Source organism: Crinia signifera, chromosome 1 (genome assembly GCF_055691185.1).
Source record: "Crinia signifera chromosome 1, ASM5569118v1, whole genome shotgun sequence".
In the NCBI taxonomy this organism is placed as follows: domain Eukaryota; kingdom Metazoa; phylum Chordata; class Amphibia; order Anura; family Myobatrachidae; genus Crinia; species Crinia signifera.
The window spans coordinates 10,306,786-10,334,636 of record NC_139217.1 but is presented as its reverse complement, the minus strand read 5'-3'; the positions used below and the strand labels follow the sequence as shown (position 1 = coordinate 10,334,636).

At 49.0% G+C, this 27,851-nt stretch overlaps 1 protein-coding gene across 1 annotated transcript in view; it reads left to right on the top strand.

Annotated features, from left to right (window-relative positions):
* The window catches only part of LOC146060726 (uncharacterized), a 147,283-nt gene extending 140,391 nt beyond the window's left edge, over window positions 1–6,892 (top strand). The window contains 1 exon segment of the mRNA XM_083174327.1: window positions 4,526–6,892. Coding sequence (XP_083030453.1) covers window positions 4,526–5,085 — 560 coding nt within the window. The 3' untranslated portion in view covers window positions 5,086–6,892.
* The last annotated feature ends 20,959 nt before the right edge of the window (window positions 6,893–27,851 follow it).

Genomic DNA, 27,851 nt, shown 5'->3' with positions numbered 1-27,851 from the left:
TGCCCGCAGCGTGCCCGCAAGGGGCTTTGTTGCGCTGGCCACGCTGTCTGAGGCCAGGCAGTCAGGATAATGACTGTCGGGATCCCGACTGTCGGGGAGTTATACCACACCCCTTCCAGAGTACACCTCCTCAAAGGTTGTTCAAAACCGGTTTGCCAGTTTCTCCAGGGAAAGGCATTCTATTGATGAAGTGGTGATTCAGGTACCTTGGGACCTTCAAAATCAGGGATTTTACTCCAACATTGGCAGTTCCAGGCACTTCCGTTTGGCCTCTCATCTGCACCCAGAATTTTCACCAAGGTCATGACTGTCGCAGGGGGTCACGGTAATACCGTACCTGGAAGACTTGCTTCTGAAGCTTGTTCACAGCAGGAGTTGTTGGACAGTTTCCACCTCTGATACAACATGGGTGGATCCTCAACTACACAGTCTCAACTTCAACCCACCCAACGGTTGCTATTCCTGGGGATGTTGATGGACACGGTCCAGATGAAGATCTTCTTGCCTCAGGAAGAGATCCTATCTCTGCAGACTTTGGTCCGGGCGATTCACTCAAAGTGGGTGACGGTACACCTTTGCACCAGACTGCTCAGAAAAATGGTGGCATCTTTCGAGGCAGTACAGTACGGGCGCTTTCACTCTCGGCCTCTTCAGCTTTGCCTTCTGAGTCAGTGGTCAGGATCCCATTCTGTCTGTGATTCTGTCACCCAGGGCTCGCCTCTCCCTCTTGTGGTGGCTCCACTCAGCGAATCTGCAAGAGGGAAAGAGTTGCGGGATTTGGAACTGGACAATCCTCACCACAGACGTGAGTCTGTGGGGATGGAGAGCTGTCACGTTGGATCAACAGTTCCAGGGGATCTGGTCCCCTCAGGAAGCTCTTCTGCCCATCAACATCTTGGAGCTCAGAGCGGTGTACTATGCCTTACTACAGACTCAACATCTTCTGCAACATCAGCCCATTTGTGGCCAGTCCGACAACGCCATGGCAGTGGCGTATATAAACAAGCAGGGCGGCACTCGCAGCCATGAGAGAGGTCAGTCGGATTCTCCTCTGGGCCCAGGACAACGCTCAGGCTATTTCCGCAGTCTTCCTCCCAGGGGTTGAAAACTGGGAGGCAGACTTCCTGAGCCGACACAACATGCACCCCGGAGAGTGGTGTCTGCATCCTCAGGTGTTCAAGCAACTGGCGAGGAGGTGGGGTCTCCCTAAAGTCGACCTCATGGCGTCTCGACACAATCACCAGCTGCCACTATATGGTTCTCGGATTTAAGATCCAGGGGCAGTAGGAGTAGATGCCCTGACAATGCCTTGGCCCTACCGGTTTGTGTATCTGTTCCCTCCATTCCCTCTGCTTCCGCGACTACTACAGCACATTCGGAGGGAGATGGCCACGGTTCTTCTGATAGCACCGGATTGGCCGCGCAGGTCTTGGTACACAAACCTCACGTCCATGCTCGTGGACGAGCCATGGCCGTTGCCTCTGCAGGAGGACCTGCTCAGTCAAGGACCTTTCTACCATCAAGGCTTGGAGCGTCTTCATTTGACGGCGTGGCTACTGAGAAGTCCATCCTGAGGAAGGCAGGGATTCCTTCTACAGTTATCCCTACGATGTTGAGGGCCAAGAAAGAGGTGACATCTCTCCACTATTACCGTATCTGGAGAGCTTACATCAATTGGTGCGAGCGGAGGGGTGTCTCACCTAGGTTGTTTAAAAAAGCGAGACTCCTACTTTTCTTACAAGCAGGCCTATCGTGAGGCTTGAGGCTGGGCTCCCTCAAGGTACAAGTATCGGCCTTGTCTGTATATTTCCAGAGCCGCTTGGCCTTCCTACCGGAGGTACAGACACTTTTTCCAGGGGGTCCTCCGTATTCAACCCCCCTTTTAGGGCTCCTACCGCACCATGGGACTTGGATTTGGTTTTAACCTTCCTCCAATCCTCGTTGTTTGAACCTCTAGAATCTGTGGAATTAAAATATCTTACGTGGAAGACTGTGCTCCTTTTGGCCTTGGCCTCCGCAAGGAGGGTCTCTGACCTAGGGGCTCTTTCTTGTAAACCACCGTTCCTGATCTTTCACCCGGACAGAGCGGAACTTCACACCTGCAAGGCTTTTCTGCCTACAGTGGTTACAGCCTTTCACATAAACCAGCCCATTGTAGTCCCGGCTTTTGAGGGGGATTCGCCAGCTGACGAATTTTTGGATGTGGTGCGGGCCCTCCGTATCTATGTTGAAGGGTCAGTCTCCATTAGGTAGACTGATGCTTTGTTCGTGATCTACGATCCGCTGAAAATAGGTTGGCCTGCAACCAAACAGACGCTATATCGGTGGATTCGTCTGACCATCAGACAGGCGTACATCGCGGAGACTCGTCCTCCTCCTTCTACCATATCGGCACACTCTATGTGCTCGGTAGGTTCCTCTTGGGCGGCTGCCGGAGGGGTTTCCATTCAGCAGCTTTGCCGGGCTGCTACCTGGTCGGGTAGGAAGACCTTTGTCTAGTTCTACCAATTTGATACCATTGCAGACCCTGCTTCTCAGTTTGTCTGCGTGGTTTTGAGGGGATCTCAGCGCTGTCCCGCCCGTGTTGGGAGCTCTGGGACGTCCCCACTGTTACTCCAGTGACACCTAGGGGATGAAGGAGAAAACAGGATTTTGTACTTACCGTTAAATCCCTTTCTTCGATTCTACAGGTGTCACTGGACGCCCGCCTCGACGCTGAAGTTCTTGTTTAGCTTCATTCAGACCAGTTTGTTTTCTTTGATTTTCTCCAGCACCATAGGTCTCTTCCAGTTAGGTTAAGATTTTCTACCAGTTGACTTTGCTGAAACTCTCCTCGATGGTATGTGTGGTCTAGTTTGTGTTTCTGCCATTTTTCATGTTCAGTTCTTTTCTTATACTGTTCTGTGTAAGAGAGTGTTTTAGTTTGTACTAACCTCCTCCTGGGAAGTGTTTTCCTATCTTCTAGCTCCCTGCGGGCACAATTCTGTTGACTGTCTGAGGGAAGTAGAAGGAGAGGAGATGGCCACACTGTCTCTGAAATTTTTTAAAGTGCCCATGCTCCCTGCAGTCGCCCTTCTATTCCCCACTGTTACTCCAGTGACACCTGTGGAATCAGAGAAAAGGATTTAACGGTAAGTCCAAAATTGTTTGGGTGCAACAAAAATGGTTGTTCATGCGATAAACAATCAGCGCGCGTCATTGCAGCAGGCCTTGCGGCTGCTGCAATACGTAGTGCTGAAATGCCTGCAGTAACAGATAGTATTTCTGTAGCACATGTTCTGGGCGTGGACAACTGCATAGCTGATGCGCTTTCCCGCTTTGATTTTGGGAGTTTTCCGGGAGTGTCCGAATTCTGTCTGGCAGATTATAGAACAGGGATGACAGATTTATACAGCAATCCTTGGCTCCTTCTACTCCCTGGGCCTACTCATCTGTCTGGCAGGATTGGGAGGCGCATCACCTTAGGTTTGAGGTTCAGGGTAAGTCGCATTGCTTGCTGGTTTTCGTTTGGGATCATTACTGCTGGGGCAGGTCCAAGGCGGCCATGGGTGGCGCCTTGGCAGGTATTGCTTTCCATGCGTGAATGCGGGGGATGCAGGATCCCACTAGGTCATTTATGCTGGGTAAGGCTCTGCATGGATGGGTTAAGGAGCGCACCTCCACGGCCGATTCGCGCAGGTCTATTTATCTGCGGCTGCTGCGTGATTTGATAGGGGCACCTGATGACTTTCCTTCTGAGTCCACGCTTTTTAGTTGGCCGTTTTCCCTAGCTTTCTTTAGCGCATTCTGGATTAGCGAGCTGGTGGTGGCCAGCAAGGGGTCGTTAACCATGGGCCTTCTGTTCATGGACGTGATTTTTGCAGAGGGTTCACTCATGTCAGAGATACCTCGGTCTAAGACAGACCAGCTGGGCCATGGCAAGTGGGTCACACTGCGGGCTCATGTGGAGGCGGAAGTGTGCCCTGTGACTATAGCCACTAGCTACGCTCCTTCTAGGCCTCCGGGCAAACCCCAGTGGTTGTTGCATGGAGACGGGGCTCTGCTTACCAAGTATCAGTTTAATGCAGTGTTTAAACGTTGCTTGCTGCATTTGGGCCTAAGGGAGGAGGAGTACAGGACGCACTCCTTCCGCATTGGGGCTGCTACCTGCGCGGAGGCCTAGTGGGCTTCCTGACTCTTCCATTCAGGCAATCGGGTGTTGGAAGTCCGCTGCTTTTAAGAAGTATATAGGATTAGATAAGATTTAGATGTAGTGCGCCTGTTGCGCTGACCCAAAACCGCTGTTTACCCGCCTGTTTAACAGCTAGTGTTCCGGAATTGGGGGTGTGAAGGACTTTCTTGCATTTTTTACCGCCATGGATCCTAATTAATTTCAATTTGGCCCACTTCCCCCTTCCGGAACACACGAGAGGTGTTTTACCAAGTTTTCGACTTCACTTGGGTTCACTGTACTAACTTACCTTGCTTTACTAATACTTGGAAATGTATTCATTTTTACTGACGTTAGGTCCTTTTTTTCTTTCAGCTTCCCCTTCAATACCTCCGGGAGAGATGTGGGTAGTCGGCAACTCGTTTGTTTTTTGGGCCGAACAGCACCCTTCAGCTAGGAGGGCTTTTGAGTTGTCCAGTGGACGTACAGTTAGGTGGTTCGGAGTCAGGGGCCTTAGGTGGTCCGGTTTGCTGGCCCTCCTGGATAGAGAAGAGATGGCATGGGGACGTCCTGCGGTAGTGGTGATTCATCTAGGGGGGGACGATCTGTGCCAGATGATGGGCATTAAGGTTATTATGGCGATCAAGGGGGACCTCCTTGAGCTTTTTCGACGTTGGCCTTCGGTCCATTTAGTCTGGTCAGATATTCTTCCCCGCAGGGTTTGGCAGGGGTGCTTTGATGTCTGCGCGATCAATAGGGCCAGAAAGAAGGTGAACTATGCTGTGTCTAAGTTCGTTTTGGCTATAGGGGGTTCGGCCATTCGTCACCCTTTGCTGCTGCAGGCCAGCCCACCGTATTACGCTAGCGATGGTGTCAGCTTGACTACTTTGGGTTTAGGGGTGTTTCTGGGGGATATTTTTTCATGTGTAGCTTAGGTTGGTCTTCATTGGGTGGCATGCGTTGGCTCTTAGAGCCTCTCAAGGATGTATCTTAGAGCCTGGCAGTACGGCGTCACGGTCCAGCAGTCACTTGCGGCATAAGTGGGCATTGGGAGGCACTGCCCCTAGAAAAGATGGCGGGTGTGTCCTGGCTTTGCGGGGGGTGGACAATTTGGGCACTCCTTCACAGGAGTGTCCACACCGGCCAGGTAAGGGGTGATGAGACTTCCCAATGTTAGGTTGTGCCTTTGTCAGATGGGACGTTTCGGTAGTCACCATATTAATATTGATTAGTTGGGGCATTTAAGTCACCGCCAATGTGATGTGACTAGAGCTGGATATTACATGGTACCTTATTGCCAGCCCTTTAAGAGGGGTCATCATACCACGTAATGAATAACTAAATAAATGTATATATATATATATGTGTATATATATATATATATATATATATATAACCTTTAAATCTAATGCTTTGGTGTCGGTGTCTTTATTGCGTCAGTGTGAGTTATTTTAGTTAAGCTAGATTAAAGTGTGTGTGTTAAGGTTGAAACCTAATTAATGTATAGATTAATGAGTTTTCCTTTTTTTGTAAGGGGTTAAGGATAAACTTAAAAAAAAAATTAATACAATAGAGTAATACAATAGAGTATATGCACACATTACATACAATAGAGTAAAGGCACAGATCCCCCCCAATAGAGTATATGCACACGTTCCCCCCCCCCCCCATATAGAGTATAGGCACCTCCCCCCCATATAGAGTATAGGCACACATTCCCCCCATAGAGTATAGGCACACATCCCCCCTATATAGAGTATAGGCACACATTCCCCCCATAGAGTATAGGTGTCACGACCACCATGGCTGCTACCCAGTTCCCCTGTGCTGTGCCTAGCCCTAGGTCCTGCATCAGCGTGTCTCCTACCCTGGCACTCACCTCTGCTCCTGTTCCTTGTGCTGGTGGGGTGCATATTCCCGCACTGTCACCGCGTGGTGACAGTGGTGCTATGTGCTCTGGTGCCATGCAGGGCATAGGTGGCGTGAGACGTGAGTCGCCATGTGTGTCTGAGCCTGGTTTTGGGATCCTGCAACCTGTACTGTATGGCTCCACCTCCTCCTGTCAAATGGCTATCCAATCGCCGCACAGCTCACTCCTTAAGTACTGACTTGCCGGGCAAGACCGGCAGTCAGTACAATGATGTCCATGCCTATGCATCATTGCTCACTCCTGGCTGTCTGTGGTAGTTACTACAGTTCCTGCGCCTCTGGTGAAGTTCTCTTTTACTCCTGCTGATCGTCTCACTGCTACACCTGTGTACCACAGAACCTGCTGCCGCCAATATGGACTGGACAAGGTTAGCCCCCCAAAGGGGTATTATCTTTCTCCTCACTCCTGATGGTTATTCTCCACGGTTACTCCTGGTTCTGCAGCCACGATCCTATTCAGCAAGGACATTCAGACTTCATCACTTAACCTTCATCCAGTTATTCTTCCAACCATCCAATCTTCATCCAATTGTTCTTTCAACCATCCAATCTTCATCCATTCATCCAATTCTTCATCCAATCATCCAACCCTCATTCAATCATTCAACTCTTTATTCAATCATCCAATTCTTCATCCAATCATCCAATTCTTCAACCAATCCTCCAATACTTCTTTCAATTACCAAGCATCTCCATCCTCTTCAATAAAGTATTGTATTATTGACTTTTATCATTCCATAACTTACAGTATATTATTGTGCCATCATTTACAACCTGTATCGCAGTATCTTCATTAAATAAGGTTTTACTTTATCTCATTGCTTCACTCCCTTCTGTCGTTAATGCAACAACCTTATATCAAAGCACCCAGCCTCCGTTACACTCCAGTTGGTGATTCACGAAACGTGACAATAGGCACACATTCCCCTCTATATAGAGTATATGCACACATTCCACCCTATATAGAGTATATGCACACATTCCCCCCATAGAGTAAAGGCACACATTCCCCCCATATAGAGTATGGGCACACAATCCCCCCCATATAGAGTATAGGCACACAATCCCCCCCATATAGAGTATAGGCACACAATCCCCCCCCCCATATAGAGTATAGGCACACAATCCCCCCCATATAGAGTATAGGCACACAATCCCCCCCATATTGAGTATAGGCATACAATCCCCCCCATATAGAGTATAGGCACACAATCCCCCCCCCCATATAGAGTATAGGCACACTTTCACCCCCCATATAGAGTATAGGCACACTTTCACCCCCCATATAGAGTATAGGCACACTTTCACCCCCCCATATAGAGTATAGGCACACTTTCACCCCCCATATAGAGTATAGGCACACTTTCACCCCCCATATAGAGTATAGGCACACTTTCACCCCCCATATAGAGTATAGGCACACTTTCACCCCCCATATAGAGTATAGGCACACAATCCCCCCCCCCCCCATAATAAAAGTATAGGCACACAATTCCCCCCCCCCCCCCCCCCGTGACCGGACGCCTGCCCTTACGACCTGGCTACGCCCTTTGGGTCCACAGATAGCGGTTCCTGGTCGATAGGGGATTTCCTCTTGCCGTCAGTAACCGCCTGTTACTGACTCCGCCCAATACGCAGTGGGCATGGTTACTGCTGCCACCACCAGAATCCTCCTACTGGAACCACGGATACTGACTCAGGCCCAAACGCTGACACCTGAGTACTACCTGCTAGAGTGTGTGCATCGACCCGCTGCTGACACCCCCCCCTGGTGTCAATTGGTTCCTTACTGGTCACGGACCAGACCTCTGCTTCGGTAGCTGGCAGAGCTGAACTTGGAGGCGCTGGATGCTATACCTAGACAGCCGGAGAACGGAATTATTGCATTAATTCTGTTGGTCGCAAGATGAAAGTAGTGGTCTTGGGCAATAGATGGTTTATTTGCCAATCTCTTATATATTTGGCTACATCTGTCACTCAAAGTGTGTCTGGAGCTATAACGCTGGGTGGAGCCTCTGACTCACATGACAGAGAACCAGCCCAGTGAGCCCACAGACAGTGCCAGACACCCTCTGCCTCTCCATGTTACACAGCAAAGACACAGCTACTCACCAGACACACCAGGTGAGCGCTCCATACCTCCCAACATGACCCTCTCCAGGAGGGACAGAATGCTCTGTTTGTGGACTTCCATCTTAATTTATGATTGTCCTCACCTGTTTTAAACAGGGTAATTGATAAGAAAGGTGTTTAAGCACAGGTGATGGTAATCCATAAATTAAGAAGAAAGTCCAGAAACAGAGCAATGTGTCCCTCCTGGAGAGGGTCATGTTGGGAGGTATGCACCTCCCCCCCCTCATTCACGGCATCCCCACGATTAAATGGCACATGTAAAACACTGACATGGCTATGGTCGACAATGAAAAAGGTTGACATGAGTTTTTGAAGATTTATTTTTCACTTTTTCAATGTTTTCATATTCATTCTAATGTGTCGACATGGACACCAATGAAGTGCCACACTTATGTCAACATTTACATGTGTTGACCTTTCTGTGTTGATTTTTTCTTGTGGTGATTCGCGGCACCCCCCGCGACCCCCCTCCCGCGATTTGCAGCACATCCCCCGCAATTCGCGGCACCCCCGGTCACTCCCACGATTTGCGGCCCCACCCCGTGACCCCCCCTCCTGCCATTCGCGGCACCCCGCGACCCCCCCCTCCCACGATTCGCCCCAACCCCCCGGGCCCCCCCTCCCACGGTTCACGGTGCCCCCCACGACCCCCCCTACCGTGATTCCCCACCCCTGACCCCCCTCCTGTCATTGCGGCGACCCCCCGCGACCCACCCTCCCTCGATTCACTACAACCCCCCGCGCCCCCTCCCACGATTCGCCGCACCCACACACACCCCCCCCTCCCCGTGACCCCCCCCTCCCGCAATTCACGGCATCCACCCACGACCCCTCCTCACGTGATTCGCGGACACCCCTCACCTCCTCCCCCCACCCCCGATTCACGACAACCCCAGGATTAAGTGGCACATGCAAAACACTGGCACGGCTATGGTCGACAATGAAAAAGGTTGACATGAGTTTTTGAAGATTTATTTTTCTTTTTTTGAATGTTTTCATATTCATTCTCATGTGTCGACATGGACACCGATGAAGTGCCACACTTATGTCAACATTTACATGTGTTGAACTTTCTGTTCAATTTTTTTACAGTGACAATTATGTGCACGTCAACCTACACATCATCAACCAATTCTTTGTATAATATATAACACCTGTTCTGTTTTACTGTAGGTGTTTTAAGTCAGACCTTTTACTGCTACTATTACTGTTTATGTAAATGCATTCTGAATGACAGCAACATCCTACCATCCTTCTACAATAATATATAACCAACTAGGTGATTCATCGCGCCCCGTGCCCCCCCCCCTCCCGCAATTCACGGACCCCCCGCGCACCCCCCCTCCCGCGATTCGCAACACCCCCTCGCGCAATTCACGCCCCCTCCCACACTTTGCGGACCCCTGCCCTCTCCCGCGATTCGCCGATACCTGCGCCCCCTCCCTCCCTTGATTCACGGCACCCCCCGCGCCCCTCCCGCAATTCACGGCACCCCTAAGCCCCTCTTTAGTCCCCCGTATACTCACACACCCCTATCACTACCCAGCTTCCTGCTCTCCTGAACCGTAACTTCCACCACTGGGCAGTCGCTGACGCTGTTTTGCCCACATGCCCCTATCATGCCTCATAGCCCAGCCTCCTGCTCTCATGCTCCCGAACTCCCACCCAGTAGGAGGAGACACTGACTAAGGGCCACCATCCTGTACTCCTGTACTGCCACGCTGGAACCTCACCCACTGGCAGAAGCTGCACAGTATCTTCCACCCTCCTCTTTAGTCCCCCTTATGCCCACACACCCCTATCACTAACCAGCCTCCTGTTTTCCTGTGTCGTGACCTCCGCCAGTGGGGAGCCGCTGACTCAGAAACACCCTACTATACTATTGCACACACACACCTAAACAACATGCACACACAGCCCCCCCCAAACCCACAAATGTCACTGTACCCTCCACACTATCAATGTACATCTTACTCTGTAACCGCTTTTTAATTAAACAAAACAATACACACCCCCTTCCACATCATATGCTCTCTATGTAACACATTTCACCTATAACTCAAGTTGCAATACAGGCATCTTTCATACAATTCTAACCATCTTTCTCATATGCAAATGTTCACAAATTAAGGGGGCGCAGCCCCTTACGACGGTGTGAAGAGCGCCCGTAGGGCGCGATGAATCACCTAGTAGATATTAAGATATATCTTCTATCATAGGAGGTACAGCATACAGATGTTACAGCAGGCATGTCCAACGTTGGCCCTCCAGATGTTGTGAAACTACACATCCCAGCATGCTTTGCCACAGTTTTGCTATTAGAGAATCCTAAAACTATTGCAAAGCATGCTGGGATGTGTAGTTTCACAACATCTGGAGGGCCAACGTTGGACATGCCTGCGTTACAGCATTCAGATGCAGGCAGAAGTACAGAATACCAGAGCTCACATGCCCTGTTTAAATAGACAGAAAACACACTGGCATTGTCAGATCCTCCCCCCATACCTTTAGGATTTGCATATCAATCTGGCATCATACTTCCAGTGCCTAACTAATCAAGATTACATTCTAAAAATGATGAGTCCAATTTCCTTAGGGGACTTCCAGGAACGGTGAAGTTCATTTGATTATCTCCTGGACATGTTTACGTAAAGAAACACAAATGTCTGCATTACCAACACCTCGCACACAGGATGTCATGGATTCAGTGACCCATCACCTGGGCCAGATGGGATTCATCCTAGGGTACTAATTTAATTATGGGAGGAATTAGCTTCCCCTCTACATTATATCTTCAATAATTCACTATCATCAGGAAAGGTACCAAAAGACTGGAGAATAGCAGAGGTAGTGCCATTATTCAAAAAAGGAAAAAAAGAAGATCCCGCTAATTACAAACCTGTGAGTTTAACATCAATAGTGGGTAAACTATTTGAAGGATTTTTAAGAAATGGGATCCAGGAATATTTAGACCTTCATGGTTTACTCAGTAATAACCAGCATGGGTTCGTGAAAAATCGTTCATGGCAAACTAATCTACTTGGTTTCTATGAAGAGATTAGCCAAAACCTTGATAATGGAAATGCTGTAGATGTCATTTTCCTAGATTTTGCTAAAGCCTTCGACACCGTACCACACAAGAGGTTGATAAATAAAATGGAGGTCATGGGATTAACAGCTCTCACTAATTTCTACACTTACCTCTCCTGACTCTGCTGTTTCCCACCTCTACCAGACTCTTGAAACAGCCCTTGATGAAGTGGCTCCAGCTACCCACTATACCCCACGTAGGCTTAGATGCCAACCATGGCACTCCAAAGCAACAAGACAACTACGAAATCAGTCACGTAAATTAGAACGCCAATGGCGTAAATCTCGTAATATGACTGATTTCCTCACATATAAGACTAGCTACCACTCGTACTGCAATGCTTTGGACACTGCCAAACAAACATACTACCAATCTCTCATCTCTTCTCATGCCACCAACCCTAAGTGACTTTTTAACACCTTCAAGTCTCTTCTGTACCCTCCCCCTCCTCCCCCACCGGCTACCATCAGTGCACAAGAACTTGCCTCCTACTTTAAGGACAAGATTGATAACATCCGAGATGAAATGGTATGCTCTTCTACTACCTCTAACCCGCTCTCTTCCCTACCTGAACCCTCTGGCACTTTCTCTTAATTTGAGCCCACAAATGAAAAGGAAGTATCTGCACTCTTCTTATCCTCCTACTCTACTACCTCTCCTCTTGATCCTATACCTGCACAAGTTATAAAAAATCTATCTCCTGTGCTTATTCCAACCTTAACTAACATCTGCAATCTCTCTCTTGCTACTGGTACTTTTCCATCTCTGCTCAAACATGCAGTGATAACTCCTATTCTAAAAAAACAGAATTCTGACCCTAACTCTCTCTCTAACTATCGTCCTATCTCTCAGCTCCCATGCCTCTCCAAGCTACTGGAGAGACTTGTCTACTCTCGCATCACAAACTTTCTTAACTCTCACACCCTATTAGACCCGCTTCAGTCAGGCTTCCGCACTCAACACTCCACTGAGACAGCACTGACTAAAGTGGTGAATGATCTGGTAACTGCTAAGGCTAAAGGCCATTACTCACTACTTATTCTTCTAGATCTATCTGCTGCATTTGACACTGTGGATCACACTCTTCTTGTAGAAACACTACACTCCCTAGGTCTTAATGATACAGCCCTTTCCTGGTTCACATCTTACCTATCTGATCGCTCTTTCAGCGTTCGCTTCTCTGACTCTACTTCCTCTTCACTACCTCTGTCAGTCGGAGTTCCGCAAGGCTCAGTCTTAGGTCCTCTGCTGTTCTCCATCTATACTTCCTCTCTTGGCAAACTAATAAGCTCTTTCAGATTTCAGTATCACTTATATGCGGATGATACTCAAATCTATCTATCAACCCCAGACTTGTCACCAGTGGTTTTGGGCCGAGTTTCAGAATGTCTCTCTGCCATCTCATCTTGGATGTCTTCCCGCCAACTCAAACTCAATATTTCAAAAACAGAATTACTTATATTCTCGCCAACTAAGAACAGTTACCATCCTGATATCTCCATCACTGTTGACAACTCGACCATCTACCCTACCCCACAAGCTCGTTGCTTAGGGGTCATCCTCGACTCTGACCTGTCCTTTCTTCCCCACATTCAATCTGTCTCCAAATCATGTTACATGCATCTAAAGAACATATCCAAAATACGACCGTATCTCACACAAGTAAGTACTAAATCTCTTATACATGCACTCATTATATCCTGCATTGATTATTGCAATAGTCTCCTGACTGGTCTTCCCAAGAACAGACTCTCACCACTACAATCCATTTTAAATGCTGCTGCTAGGCTGATCTTCCTTGCAAGACGCTCATCATCTGCTGATCCGCTCTGCCAGTCCCTCCATTGGTTACCTGTATCTTACCGTATTCAATACAAAACACTTCTACTAACTTATAAAGCTATTAACCATACTGCACCAGCATATATCTCTCTACTTATCACAAAATATCTCCCATCTCGACCACTCCGCTCTGCACAAGATCTGCGTCTCTCTTCTGCACGGATCACCAGCTCCCATTCACTATTACAGGACTTTCATCGGGCTGCTCCCATCCTATGGAATGCCCTTCCACGCACAATAAGACTCTCCAATAGCCTCCAAACATTCAAGCGTTCCCTGAAAACTCACCTCTTCAGGCAAGCCTATAATGTTTAAGTTCTACATGCATAACCCTCTGAGGCACTTATGTATTATATAGCTACCCTTCTGGACTTGTAACTTGGTGGGACTGCTATGGTATTACTGGTGCCTGTCCTTGTGTTTCCCCCTATATCCCTATAGATTGTAAGCTTGCAGCAGGGCCCTCCTACCTCCAAGTCTGTATGTTGTTACCCAGTTTGTTTTATCACTGTCTACTATTGTAAAGCGCAACGGAATCTGCTGCGCTATATAAGAACCTGTAAATAAATAAATAAAATAAATAAATTAGGGGCAAATATCTGTAGATGGGACGGGAACTGGCTGTGTAATAGAGAACAAAGAGTGGTCTTGAACAGTGCTGTATCAAATATGACACCAGTACTAAGTGGAGTGCCACAGGGTTCGGTTCTAGGGCCCATTTTGTTTAACATTTTTATTAACGATATTGGTATAGGGTTACTCAGCAATGTATCCATCTTTGCGGACGATAAAAAACTGAGCAGAGGGTACTTATGTATTATCTGGACTCCCATGTTAAATGCACCCCATTTTTTCATACCCCTACTATCCAACTACGCCTGGAGTTGATTTTATATAGTGTGGCGAGCGCAGCGAGCCACCGTGCCCGAAGCGTGGTGAGCGCAGCGAGCCCCGCAAGGGGACGCGGTCTCATAAGAAAAACGGGAGTCCAGATATTACATAAGTACCGAGCAGAGTTATTAAATCATCAGAAGAGGTCACCACGCTTCAAAATGATTTTGACAATCTAGATCAGTGGTTCCCAACCCTGGTCCTCAAGTACCCCCAACAGTGCACGTTTTCCAGGTCACCCGGCAGGTGCACTCATTGTTCAGTCACATTTTAAAAGATCCACAGGTGGAGCTAATTATAGCACTTGTGATTCTGTGTGGAGATCTGCAAAACATGCACTGTTGGGGATACTTGAGAACCAGGGTTGGGAACCACTGATCCAGATGAGTGGGCAAAAAAGTGGAAGATGAAGTTCAATGTGGACAAATGCAAGGTCATGCACCTTGGGAGACATAACCAGTGTGCTAGTTATAACCTAAGCGGGGAGGAATTGGGTAATTCAGTACTCGAAAAGGATCTAGGAGTCCAAATAGACGACAAACTAGGGTGTAGTGCTCAATGTAATATAGCAACAAAAAAGGCCAATTTAAACTCTAGCATGTATTAAAAGGGGCATGGAAACTAAGGATTCAAAAGTAATTATGCCTCTCTACAAATCATTGGTTAGACCGCACCTCGAATACGGAGTACAATTCTGGGCCCCACACTATAAAAAGGACATCATAGAATTAGAAAAAATCCAAAGAAGTGCAACTAAGCTTATATTGGGAATGGAAAATTTAAGCTACGAGGAGAGCTTAAGCAAGCTGGGACTATTTACACTAGAGAAGAAACGTTTAACGGGGGACATGCTCAACATGTACAAATATATCAGGGGCCAATATAAGGAACTGTCAAACACCCTTTTTTCTGCTAGACAGGAATCTAGGACGAGAGGGCACGAGTTTATATTAGAAGAAAAAAGTTTGGTACTCTTTACCTAGAAGGGCGCCCACGATTTTGATCTTGGGCATTGTAAGGAAAAAAAATTGCGTCGGTCGCAAAAAATCGCATGCGATGCGACCGACGCAATTACCGCGTTTTTCCATAGGGAACAATGTTAAATGGCCCACAGAGGCGAAATAGGCACCCTGAAGTGTGAAATGGCCCCCCTAATTGTTAACGCCACCCCACGATCAACGTCAACCCGAAGCGTGGCGAGCACAGCGGTACGCGTCCTATGACCTTTTCATACCCCCACTATCCACGTCGGCGTGGAGTTGAGAATAGAAAGTGCGGCGAGCCCGAAGCGTGGCGAGCGGACGCGGACACCTTCACAGGTATACGTGTCCCCTCGCGGGCTTCATAAGTGTCCGCGTCCCCTCGTGGGGCTCGCCACGCTTGGGGCTCGCTGTGCTCGCCACACTTTCTATTCTCAACTCCACGCCGACGTGGATAGTGGGGGTATGAAAAGGTCATAGGACACGTACCGCCGCCCCTCGCGGGCTCGCTTCGGGTTGACGTTGATCGTGGGGTGGCGTTAACAATTGGGGGGGCCATTTCACACTTCAGGGTGGCTATTTGGCCTCTGTGGGCCTTTTAACATTGTTCCCTATGGAAAATCGGGTCAATTGGGACTTTTAACATTGTTCCCTATGGGAAATTGCGGTAATCGCGTCGGTCGCATCGCATGCGATTTTTTGGTACATGCGATGGGCGCCCTTCTAGGTAAAGAGTACCAAAAGTTTTTGTTCATCTAGAAGAAAAAAATTCGTTAGTCAGAACAGTCAAACTTTGGAACTCTCTTCCTGGAGAAGTGGTGTCGGCAGACACTATAAATATGTTTAAAATAAGGTTGGATAAACATTTATTGGTTAAAAACATCCACGGGTATGAATAAGTAACATAATCTGTCTTTAAAATATCAGAACATACTATACAACAAGGAATTAGCTACTATAAACATAGGTTGAACTAGATGGACGCAAGTCTTTATTCAGCCTCACCTACTATGTAACAAGTTTCCTTATTATCACCTTTTACACAGGGTAGAAATGGGAAAAACGGATCATTAAGCTGAGTCGGGATCTGACGGATCTCTCAGTAAAAAAAATGCGGATCTTTTAGACGGATCCGCGACTCACTTTAAAAAAAAAGGGGAATATACATGACCGAGTAAAAACACTGATCGATGGCTGGATGCAGAATCGCCATTGCTGGCAACCATCGATGGCGTCTGCACCGATGGCCATCCCTGGCAGCAGCAGCTAATCTTTCTATCACTTGTAGTCACAGCACTGTACTCAGTCTCCAGAGGTAGTACATCTCAGCTGCCACAGGTGGCAGCACTGAGATCAGGAAAATGCATTGTAATGAAAAACGAAACTGAAACTCTTCTCTCCACAAACACAAAATTCTGCTGTACGGATCACAAACTTGGGACCTGGGAGCTTGCATGGTGGATGCCTTGTTGGTCCCATGGCCATTCACTCTGACAGGGGCGGATTGGGACTTAAAACCAGCCCGGGAAATATCTTGAAGCAGCCCTAACGGGGCAGTGTGTTGTTGCGTGCCGGAGGCGTGCCCGATTTTTGGGGTGTGGCCTATCAATATGGGGGTGTGGCCTATTTCAATGAGGCCACGCCCATTTTTTGCCGCTGTGGGGGCATGGCTAGTGGCTCTCTGAGCTGCTGGCTATGTCCCCAGCCCCTCAGGCTGCAGAATAGGCGCATGCGTACAACGTTTATTCTGCAGCCTGTGGGGCTGGGGAGATAGAGACAGGGGGGTGACAGGGGGTCTCCCAACTACCCACCCATGGGACACTGCGTATGGGCCACCTCCCTTGAACACATTATGCACATTTTCTATCGAAAAAACTGTACACCTTATGCCACACAGTATGAGCCAATATTCACATTATGACACATGGAATGATCCAAAATTCACAAAATGCCACACAGAAAAAAAGCTAAAGTTCACATTATGCAATGGAATGAGAAGATACAGGGTGAGAGGGGGTTGGTGCAGGGTGAGAGGGGTTGGTAATGAAGGGGGTGACGAGGGGTGAGAGTTGAGTGGCAGGGTGGAAGAGGATGCAGGGAGGGGGGATGGAGGGTGGCGTAGAATGCTGGGAAGGGAGATGCAGGGTGGCTGAGAACGAAGGGAGGGAGGACTTACACAGGGTTGCACAGGACGCAGAGTGTGAGGGGGGCATGGTGGCACAGGATGCAGGGTAGGAGGGGGAATGCAGAGTGGCAGGAGATGCAGGGAGGGGAGTCAAAAAGTGGTGGAGGATGCAGAGAGGGGAGACAGTGATGCCCATTATACATATGCCACACACCGTGATACCCATTATACATATGCCACACACCGTGATGCCCATTATACATATGCCGCACAGCGTGATGTCCATTATACATATGCCACCCACCGTGATGCCCATTATACATATGCCACACATCCTGATGCCATTATACATATGCCACACACCGTGATGCCATTATACATATACCACACATACTTGCACAGACTGGGGAAATCATTAGATGGAGAGTGAATTGTGAATGGATTTGCAGCAGGCCGGAGATCAGCGATATTTTTGTGAGTTATTAACAGACCTGAACGGGGCGGGATTTCTCTCTGTCTGTGCAGTGGCTATCTGAACGCAGAGCTCTACAACTTTGCACACTGGTCTGAATCAGGCCTGTAGTTTTCCTAAATCATATAACAGTACATCACAGAGGCTTTCAGCACAGTTTCTCTGAGATCTGCTGTATCCTGGCCATTGGGGACAGCTTCGGAGTGGACACAACTTCAGGCAGGCACATTTGTCCGTTTGACAGCAGCAGCCGCTCAGAGCCGACCCTAACCAATTTGATGCCCTATGCAAAACCTTGACTGGTGCCCCTTTCCTATGTATATATATATAGAGAGTCCAGTGGGGGAGGGGCGGCACTCCAAAGAGAGTAATAAACACGCAATCAGGCAGTCATGTGAAGAAAAAACGTGTATTCTAGCGCCAAGCGCTTTCGGGGAATCACCCCGTCCTCAGGGCATCAATACACAGGAGAGAAGCACCTTCTCACAGTACAAAACCCCCCTAAATACCCCATCTCTTACCTGAGGCGTCTCCTCCACGCCAGGAGTCGCCGCCTCCATCCACGAGCGTCCAGGGCACCCACTTCCGGGTTGCGCATACAGTCTCGCTGGGAGCGCGTCATCTGCGTTCCAGCAGAGACTTCCTTGCGGTTCACCCGATCAGTAAGTCCCGTTTAGGCTGCTGCAGAGATGCAGCGACACCATCAGGTCAGGAGGAGTCCAGCCTGTTTAAGAGAAAGAACATACAAGTGAATATACATGCAGCGACATGCGTTCCAGCAGAGACTTCCTTGCGGTTCACCCGATCAGTAAGTCCCGTTTAGGCTGCTGCAGAGATGCAGCGACACCATCAGGTCAGGAGGAGTCCAGCCTGTTTAAGAGAAAGAACATACAAGTGAATATACATGCAGCGACATGCGTTCCAGCAGAGACTTCCTTGCGGTTCACCCGATCAGTAAGTCCCGTTTAGGCTGCTGCAGAGATGCAGCGACACCATCAGGTCAGGAGGAGTCCAGCCTGTTTAAGAGAAAGAACATACAAGTGAATATACATGCAGCGACATGCGTTCCAGCAGAGACTTCCTTGCGGTTCACCCGATCAGTAAGTCCCGTTTAGGCTGCTGCAGAGATGCAGCGACACCATCAGGTCAGGAGGAGTCCAGCCTGTTTAAGAGAAAGAACATACAAGTGAATATACATGCAGCGACATGCGTTCCAGCAGAGACTTCCTTGCGGTTCACCCGATCAGTAAGTCCCGTTTAGGCTGCTGCAGAGATGCAGCGACACCATCAGGTCAGGAGGAGTCCAGCCTGTTTAAGAGAAAGAACATACAAGTGAATATACATGCAGCGACATGCGTTCCAGCAGAGACTTCCTTGCGGTTCACCCGATCAGTAAGTCCCGTTTAGGCTGCTGCAGAGATGCAGCGACACCATCAGGTCAGGAGGAGTCCAGCCTGTTTAAGAGAAAGAACATACAAGTGAATATACATGCAGCGACATGCGTTCCAGCAGAGACTTCCTTGCGGTTCACCCGATCAGTAAGTCCCGTTTAGGCTGCTGCAGAGATGCAGCGACACCATCAGGTCAGGAGGAGTCCAGCCTGTTTAAGAGAAAGAACATACAAGTGAATATACATGCAGCGACATGCGTTCCAGCAGAGACTTCCTTGCGGTTCACCCGATCAGTAAGTCCCGTTTAGGCTGCTGCAGAGATGCAGCGACACCATCAGGTCAGGAGGAGTCCAGCCTGTTTAAGAGAAAGAACATACAAGTGAATATACATGCAGCGACTATGTCGCTGCATGTATATTCACTTGTATGTTCTTTCTCTTAAACAGGCTGGACTCCTCCTGACCTGATGGTGTCGCTGCATCTCTGCAGCAGCCTAAACGGGACTTACTGATCGGGTGAACCGCAAGGAAGTCTCTGCTGGAACGCATGTCGCTGCATGTATATTCACTTGTATGTTCTTTCTCTTAAACAGGCTGGACTCCTCCTGACCTGATGGTGTCGCTGCATCTCTGCAGCAGCCTAAACGGGACTTACTGATCGGGTGAACCGCAAGGAAGTCTCTGCTGGAACGCAGATGACGCGCTCCCAGCGAGACTGTATGCGCAACCCGGAAGTGGGTGCCCTGGACGCTCGTGGATGGAGGCGGCGACTCCTGGCGTGGAGGAGACGCCTCAGGTAAGAGATGGGGTATTTAGGGGGGTTTTGTACTGTGAGAAGGTGCTTCTCTCCTGTGTATTGATGCCCTGAGGACGGGGTGATTCCCCGAAAGCGCTTGGCGCTAGAATACACGTTTTTTCTTCACATGACTGCCTGATTGCGTGTTTATTACTCTCTTTGGAGTGCCGCCCCTCCCCCACTGGACTCTGCATTATTTATGTGGGAAGGCACCCATCCGTTGACCTATCCATCCGAGTGCCGGCAGATTGCTGTTGTATATATATATATATATATATATATATATATATATATGAGCATACACAGCTGTAGCTATCTGCAATCGCCACCATTTCCCTGGTCGGAATTTCCACGCAGGTGATATCACCACTCAATTGTCAGGGGAGACGCAAGATAGATAGATTGATGAAGCCCTGCTCATCCATCTATCTATCTATATCTTAGACACACACCTGTTTAAGAACATTCTAAAATCCTGCTTTTACCAAATTAGCCCTAATTTTAATAAAATTCTGAGTGTAGCACTGTATGCCACCCCTACACTTGCTGCTTAATGGTGGGATGGGTGGTGGGGGATGGTGCTGGCTGGCTGACTGCACACAGGCTCCACAAAGGCCACGCTCTAGAATAGGAGGTGTGGCCTCATGGCATGTGACTAGGTACATGGGATCAGTATATATGCCACTACAACACCCATCTATACCTTACAGTACATCATGGACCCATATATATATATAGTACAAAGTGGGGGTGGCCGGCACTCCGTTGATCATAACTAAATGGACTGGGTGCCCTCCCAGGAGAACAAATGACTCCTATGTATCCAGGTGCATGAGGGTGGCACTCCAGTAGAAAAGAACTCGGAAACCAAACAGGTGTACCAACGTTTCAAATGTATTTAGACGTTTTTCATCAGGGTGTAAAAGTGCATTACAATAAGACGGTATATATACCTTACCGATGCCGTGGAGATGATCTCGGTGTACAGTCACTTCCGGGTGGCGTCAGCGTGAGGGAGCAGAATGACTGTGTCCTGCGTCAGTGCGCCAGGATGTCAGGAGGAGTTCAGGCTACTCATGTGATCCAGCTTGCTGAGATCACCCGGTGTCTTCCGGCTTCCCTCGTCGCCTAGCAACGCTTGTACAGGACACGTTGGCGGCAGCTTCCCCTTGCTGTGGCCCCTCCGGGCATGCTGTTAACACAGAGAATAGTGATAACTCCTAAGACACACATCTAATAAAAATACATGTGAAAGACATTCGCCTCATAATTAGTGAAAAAATAATAAATGAAATAGAGTTGCTGATATCCTGCTGGTAACTGGTATCAATGCTTGTTAAGAGGACTTGGCACTATGATTCTAAATGCATAATTAGGTTACACATATAATGGTTAGCCGGCCCCTAAAACAATGTTATTACAACTTTTACATATTACAGGAAGCAATTTAGACTACAGCTTTCATTAAGGCCTTTAGGGGCCAGAGTGTCCATCTTCCTCATCCACTGCACTTCTTTTTGTAATAGAATGCGACCTTGATCTCCACCTCTCTTAGGGAGAGGGACATGGTCCACAAGCTTATATCTCAACTGGGCCAAAGAGTGTCCAACTTGCTTGAAGTGTCTGGCCACTGGCTGGTCCACCTCTCTCCCAGCCAGGGCCAGTCTGTATATACTGTATATACACTTCTGACCGCACTGTACCCTACAGTCCATCACTGACCCTTCTATACCCGCCACTACACTACTGACCCCTCTATACCCACCACTACACTACTGATCCTTCTATACCCGCCACTACACTACTGACCCCTCTATGCCCACCACTACACTACTGATCCTTCTATACCCACCACTACATTACTGACCCTTCTATACCCGCCTCTTCACTACTGACTCCTCTATACCCACCACTACACTACTGACCCCTGTCACGATCCGAGCTGTCAGACAGACTTTCTTACCGGCTAAGTGCCTCCGCAGGTTCAGCTTGCGGTCCAGACGTCATCTCTGCCAGCGTCCTGTCTCCCAGTGACAGTCCCCAGTGCACGGCAATCCACCTGTCCGCCGCCATTGCTCCCAGTATCCAGCATGGTGTGCACAAACACACTTTCCCGCCATAGCAGACATGGGGGCTGCCATGTTCTTCCCAGTCACATGTCTGTGCTGTCCAATCCTGTTGGTTCTGATCTCCCTGTCATACTTCCTCGGCCAATCCTGGCCACCCAGTGGGGATAAGTATGCTGGGAGCTCTCAGAACCATTGCTAGTGCTTCAGTTGTCTCCAGTGTATGGTCAGCTGTCCTTGTCTCCGTGCAAGTGTATTTCTCTGCTGGTGTTGTTTTCCATGCTGCAGTGTGTTCCAGGTTGTTCCATCTCCTGTGAAGTCCAGGTTATTCCACCGCCTGTGATTCTGCCTCGTCAGCCCAGCGACCAAGCCTAGCTCCGGGACTCTGGTCCTTCCGATGCTCCAGCATCATCAACCATCGATGTTTCCACATCATCATCGATAGTCCGATACTCCGGATCTCCTGCTTCCGTCCGTCATTCCGGACCCGCAGTCTCATCTCCTGTCCGTCATTCCGGACCCACAGTCTTCCATATCCGATACCCGGATCCGATGTTCCCACATCACCATCGATAGTCCGATATTCCGGACCCACAGTCAAGCTTCCGTCCGTCATTCCGGACCCACAGTCAAGCTCCAACCTTCCGTCCGTCATTCCGGACCCACAGCTTCCACATCCAATATCCATTCGATGTTCCACCATCGATACCATCCATCTCTGTAAAGTATTGCAATCTGCATGAACTGTGTCATTTATCCTGCATACTTTACTGTCTGTTATAATACAACCATCTGCAAATAAACTCCGGTTGTATTTTATCTCTGACTGCTTATTGGCTCTGGGTGCACTGTCGTGCACTCCATGCGCAAGGGTCCTCTCCAATCTCCCCGGGTTCAGGTACCGGTCCAGGTCCCGACCAGAGGTCTCAGTCTCGTCGGCTGAGCCCCCTGGTGTGACAGTAAGCACTAGCCAAATGGATCCAGCCGCAAACCAAGCATCTCCACCCAGCCCTGTAAAGCAACTGGCTGCTCCCTTGGATCAGCAAGAGGCTGCGCAGAGCCAAGTGATTCATTGTCTGCAAGATCTGTCTTCCCTGCTGGATAAGCTACAGACCACTCTCAGTGGCCCTGAGCCTGTCAGAGAACTTCCGAGTCCAGTTCATCCTCCTGTAATGGCTGCTGCACCTCGCCTTCATCTGTCAGTCCCCACCAAGTATGATGGGAACCCCAAGACCTGTCGAGGTTTTCTCAATCAGTGTGAGATTCACTTCGAGCTGCAACCCAGCAACTTCCCTACTGAAAGGGTCAAGATCGCCTATATCATCTCCCTCCTGTGTGGAGCAGCGTTAGAATGGGCGTCTCCCTTATGGGAAAGATCTGATGCCATCCTGTCCAACTACAAGGACTTCGTGTCAACATTCCGGCGTATCTTCGATGAGCCTGGGCGATCAGCATCTGCCTCCACTGAACTCCTTCGTCTCAGACAGGGATCCCGCTCTGTCGGGCAATATCTGGTCCAGTTCCAGATTCTGGCGTCTGAACTCTCCTGGTGTGATGGGGCCTTATACGCAGCTTTCTGGCATGGCCTATCCGATCATATTAAGGATGAACTCGCTACCAGAGACTTACCCTCAGGTCTAAGTGACCTTATATCATTGTGTATTAAAGTAGACCTACGCTTCCGAGAAAGGGCTGCAGAACGTCACAAAAGCGCTCCAGTTAAAGTGCCAACTCCTCCGCCTTCTTTACCCACTGCTCCTGCGGTCCATTCCAAAGAAGAACCAATGGAGATAAACCGTTTCCGTTTGTCTCCAGGAGAACGTCGACGTCGACGGTTGGCACAACTCTGCCTGTATTGTGCTGATCCTGCACATCAAATTTCTGCATGCCCAAAGCATCAGGAAAACTCCTCCTCCTAGCCCGTCAAGGAGAGGGTAGGCTAGGAGTAATTAAGTCCTCTCCATCAGCAACTGATTGCGTCCTTCCAGTTTCCCTTCAAGTTGGTCAGCATTTCAAGACGGTCTCCACACTTCTTGATTCCGGTGCCGCTGGCAACTTCGTTACTGCAGAACTGGTCCGTAAGTGGGGGTTACCCACTGAAAGTCTTTCCAAGACTGTCTTCCTTACTGCTGTGGATGGCAGTAGGATTCCTGATGCGACAGTCTCCTGCAGAACTTTGCCACTTACAGTAAAAGTGGGAGTCCTGCACACTGAACTTTTGTCCTTCCTGGTTTTACCCCGAGCCACTCATGCTCTGGTTCTGGGTTTACCCTGGATCCGTCTTCACAATCCTCGTCTTGATTGGAAGACATCGGAAATCCTTTCCTGGGATCCTTCCTGCTCCGGTACCTGTCTCCAAAAGGTACTCCCAGCTCGTCATTCTTCAGCCGATGCAGCAGACCTTCCGCCTCTTCCCTACCAAGAGTACTCAGATGTATTCAGCAAGTCTGGCGCTGATGTCCTACCTCCTCACAGACCGTGGGATTGCCCTATCGACCTTATCCCAGGCAAAGAACCACCCAGAGGTAGAACTTATCCCCTCTCTCTTCCAGAGACTCAAGCCATGACCAATTACATCAAGGAAAATCTGGCAAAGGGATTCATCCGTCCTTCGACTTCTCCTGCTGGCGCAGGGTTCTTCTTCGTAAAGAAGAAGGATGGAGGCCTACGTCCCTGCATTGATTATCGCGGCCTCAATGACATTACAGTAAAGAACCAATATCCGTTGCCCCTCATCACCGAGCTGTTTGACCGTGTCAGCGATGCAACCATCTTCACGAAACTCGACCTGAGAGGTGCATATAATCTCATCCGCATACGAGAGGGCGACGAGTGGAAGACGGCGTTTAACACCAGAGACGGCCACTATGAGTACCTCGTCATGCCCTTCGGGCTCAGCAATGCCCCAGCCGTGTTCCAGCACTATGTCAATGAGATTTTTCGGGACATTCTGTATCGTCATGTAGTTGTATATCTCGATGACATTTTAATCTACGCCAATAACATCACAGAACATCGTTATTGGGTCAAAGAGGTTCTGTCCCGGCTGCGAGCTAATCATCTCTACTGTAAACTGGAGAAGTGTGTCTTCGAGGTGAAGTCTATAACCTTCCTAGGGTACATTGTCTCCGGTTCTGGTCTTCAAATGGATCCAGGAAAACTGCAGGCCATCCAAGATTGGCCAATTCCCTCTTCGCTGAAAGGTATTCAACGTTTCCTGGGTTTTGCCAATTATTACAGAAAATTCATTCGTAACTTCTCTTCTATTGTGGCTCCCATCACTGCCTTGACTAAAAAGGGGTCTAATCCAGCGAAGTGGCCGGCAGAAGCCATCGAAGCCTTTCATCTGTTGAAACAGAGGTTCACTTCCGCCCCTGTTTTAAGACAACCTGATACCACCTTGCCCTTTATTCTCGAGGTTGATGCCTCCTCCGTGGGTGTTGGGGCAGTCCTCTCGCAGAAAGCGCCCGATGGACGTCTTCATCCCTGTGGGTTCTACTCCCGTAAGTTCCTACCTGCAGAGCGTAATTATGCCATCGGTGACCAAGAGCTCCTCGCCATCAAATTGGCATTAGAAGAATGGAGATATCTTCTAGAGGGCGCTGTTCATGAGATCACAATTATCACAGACCACAAGAATCTTCTGTATCTCAAGTCTGCTCAATGTTTAAATCCCCGTCAAGCCAGATGGACACTTTTCTTTTCCAGGTTCCGTTTCAAGCTGTCGTTCTGTCCAGGGACACAAAACCGAAAAGCTGATGCCCTTTCCCGCTCATGGGAGCAAGAAAGTGAGTCTAAGTCCACACATCAACATTTTATTATTGATCCAGTGGCCTTCTCCGCAACGAGAGTTTCAAATCTCATGCCCCCTACAGGGAAAAGATATGTAAAGCCAGCTCTAAGAAAGAAGTTGCTCTGTTGGGCGCATTCTTCAAAATTCGCTGGCCATGCAGGCATTCAGAAAACTTACGAGTTTATCACCAGGTCCTACTGGTGGCCATCCCTCAAACAGGATGTACAGGACTTTGTCTCCTCTTGTGCTAAATGTGCTCAGCACAAGACCAGTCGTCAGTCTCCTCCTGGGCAATTGATGCCACTGTCAGTGCCACATCGTCCCTGGACGCATATCACTATGGACTTTGTAACTGATCTTCCAGAGTCTGACAAGTTCACCACCATCTGGGTGATTGTTGACCGGTTCACCAAGATGGCTCACTTCGTTCCCCTCACCGGCCTTCCGTCAGCTTCCAAGCTGTCCCAGCTCTTCATCAAAGAGATATTCAAGCTTCATGGGCTGCCTCTTGAAATCATCTCCGATAGAGGAGTCCAATTCGTAGCCAAGTTCTGGCGAAGCCTGTGCTCCCTGCTTCAAATCAAGTTAAAGTTCTCCACAGCCTACCACCCTCAAACCAATGGCCAAACGGAGAGGGTGAATCAGGACCTTGAAGCATTTCTCCGCACATATGTCTCTTCTTCCCAAGATGACTGGGCTCAACTCCTTCCATGGGCAGAGTTCTGCCATAATAACCAATATCATTCTTCATCAAATGTCACTCCATTCCTTGCCAATTATGGGTTTCATCCTCGAGTTCCTGACTTCACTCTGCAACCTGTGTCCTCTGTTCCAGCGGTCGACACGACCATCCGGCAATTCATCAAATCCTGGAAGCTCATTCGTTCTTCACTTCTGAAGGCTTCAAGCAGGTACAAAAAATTTGCCGACAGGAAACGCAGAGCTGTGCCAGCCCTCCGTCCAGGAGATCGTGTCTGGTTGTCAACCAAGAATCTTCGATTGAGAGTGCCATCGATGAAGTTCGCTACACTACTGATCCTTCTATACCCACCACTACATTACTGATCCCTCTATACCCACCACTACATTACTGATCCCTCTATACCCACCACTACATTACTGATCCTTCTATACCCACCACTACATTACTGATCCTTCTATACCCACCACTACATTACTGACCCCTCTATACCCGCCACTACACTACTGATCCTTCTATACCCACCACTACATTACTGACTCCTCTATACCCACCACTACACTACTGACCCCTCTATACCCACCACGATATATTGGTCCTTTCCCAGTTGAGCGAGTCGTCAATCCAGTAGCTTACAAGCTCAAGTTGCCGCCCTATTTGAAAGTGCCAGCTACATTCCACATTTCGCTGCTCAAGCTGCTGGTTCTGAATCGCTTTCATTCCAAGCTCCCCAAGGCTCCTAAGGTTTGCACCCAGCGTGGAACTGAATATGAGGTCAGTAAGATCTTGGACTCTCGCATCCGATATGGTCGTCTGCAATATCTGATCGATTGGAAGGGCTACGGCCCCGAAGAGCGATCATGGACCAATGCCATCGATGTCCATGCTCCCAGACTCATCCGGGCGTTCCACTCCAAGTTTCCCCGCAAGCCTAAAAGGTGTCCTGGGGCCACCCTTAAAGGGGGGGGTGCTGTCACGATCCGAGCTGTCAGACAGACTTTCTTACCGGCTAAGTGCCTCCGCAGGTTCAGCTTGCGGTCCAGACGTCATCTCTGCCAGCGTCCTGTCTCCCAGTGACAGTCCCCAGTGCACGGCAATCCACCTGTCCGCCGCCATTGCTCCCAGTATCCAGCATGGTGTGCACAAACACACTTTCCCGCCATAGCAGACATGGGGGCTGCCATGTTCTTCCCAGTCACATGTCTGTGCTGTCCAATCCTGTTGGTTCTGATCTCCCTGTCATACTTCCTCGGCCAATCCTGGCCACCCAGTGGGGATAAGTATGCTGGGAGCTCTCAGAACCATTGCTAGTGCTTCAGTTGTCTCCAGTGTATGGTCAGCTGTCCTTGTCTCCGTGCAAGTGTATTTCTCTGCTGGTGTTGTTTTCCATGCTGCAGTGTGTTCCAGGTTGTTCCATCTCCTGTGAAGTCCAGGTTATTCCACCGCCTGTGATCCTGCCTCGTCAGCCCAGCGACCAAGCCTAGCTCCGGGAC